The sequence below is a fragment of the Pelodiscus sinensis genome, chromosome 30 (genome assembly GCF_052426305.1).
Source record: "Pelodiscus sinensis isolate ZL-2025 chromosome 30, ASM5242630v1, whole genome shotgun sequence".
Classification (NCBI taxonomy): Eukaryota; Metazoa; Chordata; order Testudines; family Trionychidae; genus Pelodiscus; species Pelodiscus sinensis.
This window is the reverse complement of record NC_143081.1, coordinates 14,289,138-14,302,085: the sequence shown is the minus strand read 5'-3', so window position 1 is coordinate 14,302,085 and position 12,948 is coordinate 14,289,138. Positions and strand designations below refer to the sequence as shown.

The window sequence follows — 12,948 nt, the reverse complement described above, 5'->3', positions numbered from 1 at the left end:
CCACAGGGCTACTCATTGTTTTAAGGAAAAACAAGTTATGAAATTGACTAGGGAGGTTGTGGAATTTCCATCACTGGAGATATTTAAGAGCAGGTTAGACAAGCACCTGTCAGGGACAGTGCTTGGTCCTGCCATGAGGGCAGGGGACTGGACTTGATGACCTCTTGAGTTCCTTTCCAGTTCTAGTGTTCTATGATTCTTTGAAAACCATTTACAGGTTGCTAACTTGATCACTAAGCCACTAAGCGTACATCTACACAGCAACATTATTTTGAAATAACTTAGTCCGCGCCTACGCAGCCGGCAGTTATTTCGAAATTATGTCAAAATACTGGCAAGCGGGAGGACTTCTTACTCCGACTCCTGTAACCCTCATTTTACGAGGAGTAAGGGAAGTCAGAGGAAGAGCGCACTATTTTGAAATAAGTGCATTATAGATGCTCCCAATTTCAAAATTAGCCACTTTGAAATAAGCGAGGCAATTGAAATAGCTCAATTTGTGTAGCTTATTTTGAGTTAAGTCCTGCTGTGTAGATGCACCCTAAGTCTAATAAAAGCCATTAGTGAGACAATCTGCACTTTTAAAACAAATTTCCACTTAATATTTCGAACTTCACATACAAGAAAAATACATGCACAAACATAGGCTATGCGGAATCAGGGGATTCCAACTTTAAAACATGATGTTACTTTGGACACTTTGCTTGAAGTATCTAATATTCATAAATCAGTTTTCATAAAGCAACATTTCAACTGCTTAGTGGGTTGTTAGAGAAAATTTAGGGGTCAATTAGAGCGAAATAATGGCACAAAACACTAAGAGCCAGGACAGGGAGTTGTAAACAAACTTTATGGAACTGCGAGAAACTTGGCCACACCCATGAAATGTGGACATTCAGCTCACTAAAATCATGCTGGATTATGGATGTTTCTGGACTAGAGAGGCTCATCCTATAGTAAGAATTAAGTTCTGGTTACCTCCCTCCCCCCATTTCCCTTCTGTTCTGAAATTTGATGTGTCCTTTTTATATGTGTTCATTTTTTTAATTGTATCCTTTGGTGTATATGGTTGTGACAATTTTCTTCCACTATTTGATCTGAGGAAGTGGGTCTGGCCCACGAAAGCTATTAAACCAACTTGTTAGTCTTTAAAGTGCTACTTTAAAGTGGTTTTTGTTTCAAAATCTGGTGGATTAGCTTCATGCTGCCTCAGTCCCACATTCGTAATAATGAGGAATAATCGCATTTCCCTACTTCATAGGTGTGTATGAGGATTAGACTATTAACAACTGTGAGATACTATAGAAATAGAAATCCTATCAGTGAGGAAAAATTTGTATCTGTAGGCCTCAAAGCATTTTACCCTGGGGTAGGTGTCCTTATCACCATTTTAGAAATGGGCAAAACGAAGAAGAAAGACTTTCCCATGTTCCATGGCAGGACTGGGAATAAAGCTAAGGACTCATAGATGCATTGTCGCTATTTCATTTATTTTAGAAGATGAAACGGGACTTCACCAACATTAAATGGAAGGAAACTCACCGAGAATCCAAACGCCGCTCATAGAGAGTATGGGATGGTGGTGCTGTCCAGAAATATGGAGCCATGTTCAAGCACACATCTAAGTCCTCTGTGGAACGTCCCTCAAAAACTGCCCCTTTGGTGGAATATGATTTCACGGGGAGAGGACCTGTAGAACCTTGAACAATCACTGAAAAGTTAAGACATCTGGGAGAGAGATTAACATTTTATACCTGTAGAATCTATGAAAAAAATAGTTTTTCCCTAAAGACCTAATCCCCGATGTTTCTCCCGGTCAACAATCTTCCCTTATTATGGGCCAGTAATTAATTACCCTTTACCTCCAATCACGTTGATAGCACTAATTGGAAATGATACCAGTTGACTCAAGCATGTTGTGGATCATGCAAGCAACAAATCTTTTTGGTTAGACTTTAGAAGCCAAAATGTGCTCTTTCCCTCCATTTAGGTTCTGCTATAGAATTTATTAATTCACCATTTCTTTAGTGGAGAGACTAGACCAGTGGGTCTCAAACTATTTGGCCCATGGCCCACCCTGCTCAATGCAGACCTTTCTGTGGACCACCAGCCAACCACCGATGATGATGATATGGGTGTAGGAGAGGGTGGAAGGGTGTGTCTGGGTGCAGGAGCAGGGTGGGAATGTGTGAAGGGGGTTGGGATGTAGGAGCTGGGCATGAGGAGGATGGGGGATGCTTACCTGGCTCCATGACTCCCACCACTAGCAACCACTGCCCCCCATTGGCTGTCATTCCAGGTGAGCAGTTTCCTGGGGTGTTGTTCCTCTGGCCAGGATGGGGGTGTAGTGGCAGTATGCAGAGCCACGTCCTTCCCCCACTAGCTGATCTGGCCCATGAGGCTCCCTGCTCATCACAGTGGGATGAGCACAAACTCACGGGGGTGGGGATGGCACGGGGCTGGAGTGCCAGTGCAGGCTCCCCCTGCAGCGTGGGAGCGTGAGCCTGGAGCCCATAGTTCACCGGCAAGATGGTCATGGACCACGAGTGGTCTGCAGACCACACCACCGGTTGAGACTTGTGGGCCATACGCACAGGGTCAAATGTCTTGCCACCAAATTCACTGTATAAAAAAAGCATTTCCACGCCATTTAAACCACGTGGTTGCCTTTTAAAAAAAATAACACTCTCTCAGGATGGCTAGGTAGGAGCTCTGTGCTTCTTCCCGATGACTCGTCCAAATTTACCACGGCCACGTGGCCACAGGCACATGACAGCATAGTTACGGCAGGAAGGAATTATGAGCCAATGCCCTAGAACCACAGTACAGCTAGAACAGAGGGTGAAAGGAAGGAAATTTAGAATAATAGAATCCTAGGGCTGGAAGAGACCTCAGGAGGTCACTGAGTCCAACCCCCAACACAAAATGATGAGGGGGCTGGAGCACATGACCTATGAGGAGAGGCTGAGGGATTTGGGTTTGCTTAGTCTGCAGAAGAGAAGAGTGAGGGGGGATTTGAGAGCAGCCTGCAACTTCCTGCAGGGGGGTTCCAAAGAGGATGGAGAGAGGCTGTTCTCAGTAGTGACAGATGGCAGAACGAGGAGCAATGGTCTCAAGTTACAGTGGGAGAGGTCTAGGTTGGATATTAGTAAAAACTATTTCCCTAGGAGGGTGGGGAAGCACTGGGATGGGGTACCTAGGACGGGGTGGAATCTCCATCCTTAGAGGTTTTAAAATCTCGGCTTGGCAAAGACCTGGTTGGGTTGGTTTAGTTGGGATTGGTCCTGGACTTGATGACCTCCTGAAGTCTCTTCCAGCTCCATGATTCTATGATTCTAACAAGACCAAATTCAAGTAGTAAGAGCAGGGCATTCAAGCTGTCTGATTTGTTTTCCAGAATACATAAGGGAAGTGACTGTGAGTTATATGAATGAAGAACACCAGATCATAGAGGGAGCATTGTCTACTGATAAGAGCTAGAAACAGCAAAAGAAGAATCCTACGTTCCAATTTAAGTGCTCAGAGGAAGTGGTGCATAGGTGTTACAACTCTTGTTCCTGGCTCTCTGCGAACTCCAGCAAGTGCCACCATGTCAGTTACGTTTGGCTCATGCTTTCAAGGTTTTTTTTTCAACTCAACCATAGAACTTACTTTTGGAAAGGAAAGCTCAGATTCTGGTACCCACCCAATTCCAGACACCCGGCATCTGAGTGAAGCCCGGCACGTGATGAAGTCCACAGGTGTGGCAGAGTGAGGGATTCTGGCATCTACTGCTCCTCTCGGTGCCTAACACCACCATGGCTTGCCTTTCGGCTTCAACAATGTTCCGGCCAATGGGAGGCTGGCAGTCCAGATGCAGCTCATGCTAAAACCCCAGACCTTGTTGAATGCTTACAATACATGCTGGGAGTCATGGAATCATAGAACACTAGCACTGGAAGGGACCTCGAGAGGTCATCGAGTCTAGTCCCCTGCCCTCACAGCAGGACCAACCAGCATCTAGATTACCCCTGACTGGTGTCTGTCTAGCCTACTCCAATGACGGAGATTCCACAACCTCCCAAGGAAATTTATTCAGACCAGTTGAACTGTTCATGAGTATGGATCAAAGTCATAAAGAGTGCATTTGGTGCTTAAAAGTCTTAAAAATAATTGGCATGTTGTATGCATTGTTTCCCCATATCTGTATCCATATCTGTTTCCCCATATCTAAATCCTGTTATAATGTAGTAGCAGACACTTGATTTGGGTGTAGCCCTGTCACTTGATAACCCATCACCTGAGAATGAAGTGTTGTGGAATACAAATAATAGAATCACAGAACACTAGAATGGGAAGGGACCTCGAGAGGTCATTGAGTTCAGTCCCCTGCCCTCGCAGCAGGACCAAGCACCATCGAGACCATCCCTGACAGGTGTCTGTCCAACCTGCTCTTAAATATCTTCAGTGATGGAGATTCCACAACCTCCCTGGGCAATTTATTCCCGTGTTTAACCACCCTGACAGGTAGGAAGTTTTTCCTAATGTCCAACCTAAACCTCCCTTGCTGCAGTTTAAGCCCATTGCTTCTTGGCCCAACGACTGAAGAATCTTAAGTGAAAAGTGCTAATTTCAAAGCATAGAATCATAGATTCATAGAACACTAGAACTGGAAGGGACCTTGAGAGGTCATCGAGTCCAGTCCCCTGCCCTCACGGCAGGACCAAGCACCATATAGATTATCCCTGATAGATGTCTATGTAACCTGCTCTTAAGTATCTCCAGAGATGGAGATTCCACAACCTCCCTGGGCAATTTATTCCAGTGCTTCAGCACTCTGACAGGTAGGAAGTTTTGTGTGTGACGATTGGAGGTAAAAAACTTAAAACACATTGCTCACTCTCCATGCTCAATGCCAGAGCCCATGTGGCATGTGACACTCTCATCTTGTTTTCTGTGAAGAAGCAACAAGTAGGGAGTCAAGGAAAGGTCCCTCGTTTCTGGACTCTTTGGGTTTTCACAGGGTGAAATGACTGAATGAAGAGATGGAGAGCCCCAGAGATATTTTGGGTAGCCCTGAGAGACTTTTGAGGAACTAGCAGGTTACTACATCTCTGCTACCATTTGGAATGATAGACTGTGACTCACCAGTACATATATTTTACCTGCTTTAACTTTTCAATAAGTCTCATTCCCTTTCCTTAGCTAATAAACCCTCAGTTAGTTGACTGCAAAATTGGCTAAGACCGTGAACTTTGGGGTCGTATCTAGGGCATCAGTTGAACGACGGCAATTTGATTGGTTTCTGGGGACTGTGAGCAACCTGGAATATTTGTGATTTTGGAGTGAGTGACTGTTTTGTTACAAAGTCCAATTTGGCTGGGTGGCGCAATAAACTGGAGAGTCTAAAGGGACTGTCTGTAATTCTATCATGAGAACAGCAGAAGGTCATGACAGTTAATCGCTCGGTGAAATCTAATTATGATCCACACCAGGAATTCGTTGTGCCTTCCCATTTTCTGACAGTTTGCCCTGGGATGGTCACTCCTAGTTATGAGCACACCAGAGTATATGACACCCATGATTTTAATCAATCATCATCACCTATATTCTTATTGATAAACTAGGCAAATATAACTTAGATGGGGCCACGATAAGGTGGGTGCATAATTGGCTGGATAACCGTAGTCAGAGAGTTGTTGTTAACGGTTCTAAATCCTGCTGGAAAGGGATAGCAAGTGGAGTTCCACAAGGGTCTGTTTTGGGACCCGTACTGTTCAATATCTTCATCAATGATGTAGATATTGGGATAGAGAGTACGCTTATTAAGTTTGCAGATGATACCAAACTGGGTGGGGTTGCAACTTCTTTGGAGGGTAGGGACATAATTCAAAATGACTTTAGCAAGTTAGAGAAATGGTCAGAGGTAAACAGGATGAGGTTTAATAAAGAGAAATGCAAAGTGCTCCACTTAGGAAGGAACAATCAGTTCCATACATACAAGATGGGAAGCGACTGTCTAGGAAGGAGCATGGCAGAAAGGGATCTAGGGGTCATAGTGGACCACAAGTTGAATATGAGTCAACAGTGTGATGCTGTTGCAAAAAAAGGAAATATGATTCTAGGTTGTATCAACAGGTGTGTTGTAAGCAAAACTCGTGAAGTCATTCTGCTGCTCTACTCTGCACTAGTTAGGCCTCAGCTGGAGTACTGTGTCCAGTTCTGGGCGCCACATTTCAAGAAAGATGTGGAGAAATTGGAAAGGGTACAGAGAAGAGCGACAAGAATGATTAAAGGTTTAGAGAACAGGACCTATGAAGCCAGGCTTCATGAACTGGGCTTGTTTAGTTTGGAAAAAAGAAGATTAAGGGGGGACATGATAGCGGTTTTCAAATATCTAAAAGGGTGTCACAAGGAGGAAGGAGAAAATTTGTTCCTCTTGGTTACTGAGGACAGGACAAGGAGTAATGGGCTTAAAGTGCAGCAGGGGAGGTTTAGATTGGACATTAGGAAAAAATTCCTAACTGTCAGGGTGGTCAAATATTGGAATAAATTGCCAAGGGAGGTGGTGGAATCTCCCTCTCTGGAGATATTTAAGAACAGGTTAGATAGACATCTGTCAGGGATGGTGTAGACGGAGCTTGGTCCTGCCTTTAGGGTGGGGGGCTGGACTCGATGACCTCTTGAGGTCCCTTCCAGTCCTATGATTCTATGATATACATATTTTAAAGCAGTTTTTCTTAAACTTTTTAAGACTGAAGAACGCCAATTTTTTTTTTATGAAGAACACCAAGGATTTTTTGTTGAGAGAAAAAAATGGGGGGGGGGAGGGGCCAGGGAAAAGTTATTGACCAAAAAAAAAAAAAAGGTCAGGGGGAAAGTTATTGAGGGGGGAAAAAAGGTCGCCTTCCCCATTTTGAACTTTGTTGTTCTCCGCAGCACACCTCCGACTGCCTCGTGGCTCACTGTTGTGCCACGGAACACAGTTTAAGAAACATTGTTTTAGAGTGTGTCTCTCTGTGAGTCTGTATGTTCAGGACCTTCTCCTAAACAGTAAGCACTAGGGCCACTACATTTGTCACGCTTCTTCCTCTTACCCCTAAAGCAAGGCCGGGGTTTGGTTGTGCCTGGAAAATGGAAAGTGCCAGGAACGGGACTGGTTTCCAGAACATGGAAAGGGAGGGGACAGAGAGAGGAGGGATGCAATACTCACCGTCACCACTGGGGGAGCAAGTACAAGGCCAGTGATACTGCAGAGTGACCACTGGGGGCAGCAATACCAGTAATACACTGGCCCATAAGAGATCGTGCTCAGCAATGGAGTAAGTAAGAGGATCCTCCTGCTTCAAAATAGTGTGGGGGGCAAATCGTCTGCTCCTCCCACCCACACACGCCAACCCCAGCTCCCCCAGTCCCAATCCCCTTGGGCACAGACCCCCTCTCTGGAATGGGTGGAGGACAGCCCCCTCAGACCAGCTGCAGACCCTGGTCCCCTGGGTGGAACCACCACTGGAGAAGTGACACATTTGTTGCCATGGGTGGCACTCGTAAACTTTCCCCCCCACGCCCAACCCCCTGCCCTAAATCCTGCACCCCTCCCCTTGTCCTAAGTTCCCCACATACCCAACCTCCTTCTCTGAGCCCCCCCCCCACACTGCTCAGCCCTCTGCCCCTCCAGCCCTTGCCCTGGCCCCCCACCCACACACCCCGCCCCCAATCGCCTGCCCTGAGCTCCATCACTGAAATAAAGCATGCCCAATTTTCTTTTAATTAAAAAACCCCCATTACTACAGTTAAGAACCCAAGCAATGCTGGGTACATCTGCCAATCTAGCTAGAGTTGTAAACAATTTGGAATCATGGGTATCAATTTAAAGTTTTACAGTGGCAGGAAACTGACTTGAGTTGGACCACAGAGCAATCACAATTAGTTACTGGCCGTGGAAATTGATTCCAAAAACGTATCACAGTTAAAACACAAATTTTCAGCTGCACATATCAAAACAAAGTACAGCTCGTTAACCAAGCTCTAAGAAGTTCTCAGGCAAAAACAAAATAATTGTTTTTGCATTGGCTCTCTGTAAATTCAATTATGGAAGAAAGCGTGTGTATATTCAGGGCAACTGGCATTTATCAACATTTACCAATAAAAATCAAAGTCTTAAACTATGTTGTCTTTGTGATCTCTGTGCAACACACACTACATGCCATGGGATTTGCATGCTTCTGTGCAGAAAAGAGCTATTAAAGAAAGTAAGAAGAAATTATACAAAAGCAGGTATAGTATCCCATTCTAAAATGAATGAGAATTTATGCACTGCAATGTATTGGTTAATACCAGAAGCTGTTTTCAAATATTTGGAGGAGGAGGAGGAGGCGAAGAAGAAGGTTGGATTCAATGACACCCTGAGGTCTCTTCCAGTCTTCTAAGGCTACATCCACACTTCACTGTTCTTCTGGAAATGGTTATGCAAATTGTGAACCACAATTTGCGTAGCTTTTTCCACTTCTTTTTTCGGAAGAGGCTTTTTCGGAACATCTGTTCTTCCTCGTAAAATGAGGTTTACAGGGATGCCGAAAAAGCACATCTGCTCTTGCGGAAAAAAATTTGGAAGAGCAGATGCGTTCCGATGAGACGCAGAAGAGTTTTTCCAGGATATATCCCGGAAAAACTCTGTAGTGTAGATGTAGCCTAAGTCAAGAAGAAGAAGAAGAAGAAGAGTGGTAGGAAGAGAAGAAAATGACGATGGAAAAAGAAGATAATGAAAAATGTTTGTGGAGAATAAGTCCATTTGTGGCTATTAGCCAACGTGGACAGGGACAACTCCATGTTCTGGGTGCCCCTATTCATTGTCTCTCATTTGTTGTGATATGACAATGGAGGATGTATCACTAGACAACTACTGGTTCTGTTCATTCCCTTTGAAGCATCTGGCATTGGCCACTATTGGAAGATTGGATACTGGGCATGATGGTCCATTGATCTGACCCATCAGGGCCAGTTTTATGGGAATTTTTAGGTTCTAATAGCTAAGAAGAGGATTATGATATTGACAAAAAAAACCACATTAGTAGAAGAAAAACTGAGAAAGCAGACAAAGGGATGACAACAAAATTAAGATAAAAGAAGAGAGAGAAAAAAAGAAGAAAGGGAAACATCAGCCGAGCGGAAGAGGATGAGGAAGTTGAAGATAATATCCAGTCATGTCCTAAGCAGAACATTTTTCAAAGCCTCTTTCACGTCCTTGTTCCGCAGGGTATAAATGACTGGGTTTAGCATCGGCGTTAAGATGCTGTACATCAATGAGATCAGTCTGGTGCTATCTGGTGAGTAACTGGAACTGGGTCTCAGGTAAGTGAAGATACAACTGCCATAGTAGAGAATCACCACCGTCAGGTGGGATGAGCAGGTGGAATATGCCTTCTTCTTTCCCTTGGAAGAAGGCATCTTCAGTATGGTTGAGAGGATGTAAGTGTAGGAGAGAAGGATGCAGGCGAAGGGGGCCCAAGCTATGAAGAGGCCGATGAAGATGATGAGGAGTTTGTTGAGGGAGGTGTCCCCGCATGACAGCTCAAGAAGCGGCGGGATATCACAGAAGAAGTAGTCGATACGGTTGTCCCCACAGAAGGGCAACTGGAAGGCGAAGATCGTATGGACTGTCGAGTTGAGGAAGCCGCTTACCCAGGAAGCAGTGGACAGCCAGAGGCAGATGGTTTTGTTGACGATCAGCGTGTAACGCAGTGGGTTGCAAATGGCCACGTAGCGGTCAAAGGCCATCACTGCCAGCAGGAGGCACTCGGTGCCCACAAAGGAGAAGAAGAAGAAAAGTTGCAGCCCGCAGCCCATGTAGGAGATGGTGCTCCTCTCGGAGAGGAGATGAACCAACATCTGGGGGACAGTGGTGGTGGTATAACAGATGTCCAGAAAGGATAGGTTGGCCAGGAAGAAATACATGGGCGTGTGGAGTCGCTGGTCCAGCCAGGCGAGGACAATGATGAAGGTGTTCCCGAGCAGGGTGAAGACGTAAGTGGTCAAAAAGCCCATGAAGAGTAAAAGCCGCACCTCCCGGAGGCTGGAAAACCCCAGAATGATGAACTCCTTCAGTGCCGTTTGATTTCTCCTCTCCATGCTTCCGGCTTGATTTGGGTCCCTGCCACTGGAAAAAGAGAGCATCACGAGACTGCAGTATGGACACACTGAGAGCAATTCTGCAATCGAGAAAAAAAACGATGTGTGAATGTTCTATTTGGAAATATGCATTGACTATAGAGGAATGCGAGAAGCCCCTGGAGATGAAAGTTGTATATTAATAGCAAGACCCTGTAACGGTCTTTCCATCCACCCTGGCAAAGTAAATTACAAACAAGGTAAAGAAGGGTACCCCCCGTTACATCAAGGGGGAACACAGGCACACGGAGGGGCCGTGACATAGACAAGGGTCCATGGGCCCTTCCATTACAGCACACGACTCATTGTACAATTCGGTAGGTATCTTTGCATAGGCTCCTGGGGGCTTCATACAAGGCTACTAGAAACTATGTAGAAACAGAAAGGGAAAAGAGCAATATACTAGATAGATAGATAGATGGGGTGTATGGGGATAGATAGATAGATAGATAGATAGATAGATAGATAGATAGATAGATAGATAGATAGATAGATAGATAGATAGATAGATAGATAGATAGATAGATAGATGGATGGTGTGTGTGGGGATAGATAGATAGATGGTGTGTGTGGGGATAGATAGATAGATAGATAGATAGATAGATAGATAGATAGATAGATAGATAGATAGATGGGGTGTATGGGGATAGATAGATAGATAGATAGATAGATAGATAGATAGATAGATAGATAGATAGATAGATAGATAGATAGATAGATAGATGGGGTGTATGGGGATAGATAGATAGATAGATAGATAGATAGATAGATAGATAGATAGATAGATAGATAGATGGATGGTGTGTGTGGGGATAGATAGATAGATGGTGTGTGTGGGGATAGATAGATAGATAGATAGATAGATAGATAGATAGATAGATAGATAGATAGATAGATAGATAGATAGATGGGGTGTATGGGGATAGATAGATAGATAGATAGATAGATAGATAGATAGATAGATAGATAGATAGATAGATAGATAGATAGATAGATAGATAGATGGGGTGTATGGGGATAGATAGATAGATAGATAGATAGATAGATAGATAGATAGATAGATAGATAGATAGATAGATGGATAGATAGATAGATAGATGGTGTGTGTGGGGATAGATAGATAGATAGATAGATAGATAGATAGATAGATAGATAGATAGATAGATAGATAGATAGATAGAGGGGGTGTGTGGGGATAGATAGATAGATAGATGGTGTGTGTGGAGATAGATAGATAGAGGAGGTGAATGGGGGTAGATAGATAGATACAGGGGTTTTGGGAGATAGACAGACAGTCAAGACAGACTGATTACTGAGTGAAAAGTTTTCAGCCCATCCAACCAGCTCTGCCTATAACGTGCCGAGGTGTCTATCTATCTATCCCTGCACACCCCCTCTATCTATCTATCTATCTATCTATCTATCTATCTATCTATCTATCTATCTATCTATCTATCTATCTATCTATCTATCTATCTATCTATCTATCTATCTATCTATCTATCTATCCCCATACACCCCTCTATCTATCTATCTATCCTTCCTACCTACCTTACGATACTATAAAATTTGGTTTTACAAAATAATGAAAACGTTCACAGGAAGTCTCTCTTTTCCTCTCTTTTTTTGACTTGTCATTGAAGGTGGTGGGGGTGGGGGAGGTGATAAAAATTTCCATCATCTCACTTAGGAAAGAAAAAGTTCTTCATCGGTTTTGAGCTGGAAATAGATCATTTTGGCAGCTTTCAACATCAGTATAGTTATTTTGGGGGGAAGGAGGCAGGTGGATATTCTCCCCTTCCAACTAGCAGACCTCAGAAAAGCCTGGATTTCCCCCTCTTGCTAAGCATTGGGCTGTCCCCCCAAATAGAGCTGTCAAACTACATCTAGCTTTTCAGTGGGGTGCCCGTGTTAGTCTGTAACATAAAAACCAAAAACAAGTGGTCCTGTGGCCACGCAGAGAGTGACAAAGCTGTTACTACTCGTTGTTTTGCACCCCGGGGTTTCACTCGAAAAGCATCAGAGGGGGAGCTGAGTTAGTCTGTGAAAGGATAAACTGAAAAAACTACAAATGCTCTGGTAGCACTTTAAAGACTCACAACACGTGTAGATGGGATCATGAGCTTTTGAGGGCGCAGCCCATTTCTTCAGATGACCGCAGTGTTCTGCACATCCAACACTCCCTCTGTCTAAGCTGAGAAGTTATAGACACTTCTCCGCTGATTTTTTTAAGGATTTAGCTACAAATGTCACACTTCAAGGTTTCATTTTTCAATCAAATGCTGAAAGTAGCTACAGAAAACCAAAATGCCACCTTTCCCCACTTACCATCGAGTGAAGACTGCAGTGGTCTGAGCTCAGCAAGACTCGTAAAGGGCTGGTGGCTTATTAGTGCCTTAAATATTTGTCTTGTGCGATATGCTCATGTCCCCCGGGAAATTTGCTACTAGAGAGAGATTTTCTTCCTGGCTGCTGAACACACGGGCGGGGGAGTTGAAAGCACCCGAGTAACAAGTCCAACATCCAGGGTATGTCTAGACTTTGGAGCTTTTCTGGGATAACGGAACATCTCTGCTTTTCTGAAAAAAAATTCGGACAAGCAGACGTGTTTTTCGGCATCCCTGTAAATCTCATTTTACGAGGAAGAAGGGATGTTCTAAAAGAGGGGTTTTCCCCCAACATGTGGCCCCATGTAGATAGGCTAAATGTCTGAAAACCCTCTTTCAGAAGTAAAGTGGAAAAAAGATTCACAAGTTCGCAATTTGCGTATCTTTGTCCAACTTTTCCTTGTAGTGCAGGCAT

General features: G+C 44.1%; 1 protein-coding gene across 1 annotated transcript; it reads right to left on the bottom strand.

Annotated features, from left to right (window-relative positions):
• Positions 1 to 9,180: 9,180 nt before the first annotated feature.
• LOC102462636 (olfactory receptor 5V1-like) lies at positions 9,181 to 10,107 on the bottom strand. Its single transcript, XM_006135696.3, has one exon. The coding sequence runs from the start codon at positions 10,105 to 10,107 to the stop codon at positions 9,181 to 9,183; it is 927 nt and encodes a 308-aa protein (XP_006135758.3).
• Positions 10,108 to 12,948: the final 2,841 nt, after the last annotated feature.

Bases quoted from the DNA above. Each gene is read 5' to 3' on its own strand.
- LOC102462636 (XM_006135696.3), bottom strand. From the start codon at position 10,107: ATGGAGAGGAGAAATCAAACGGCACTGAAGGAGTTCATCATTCTGGGG.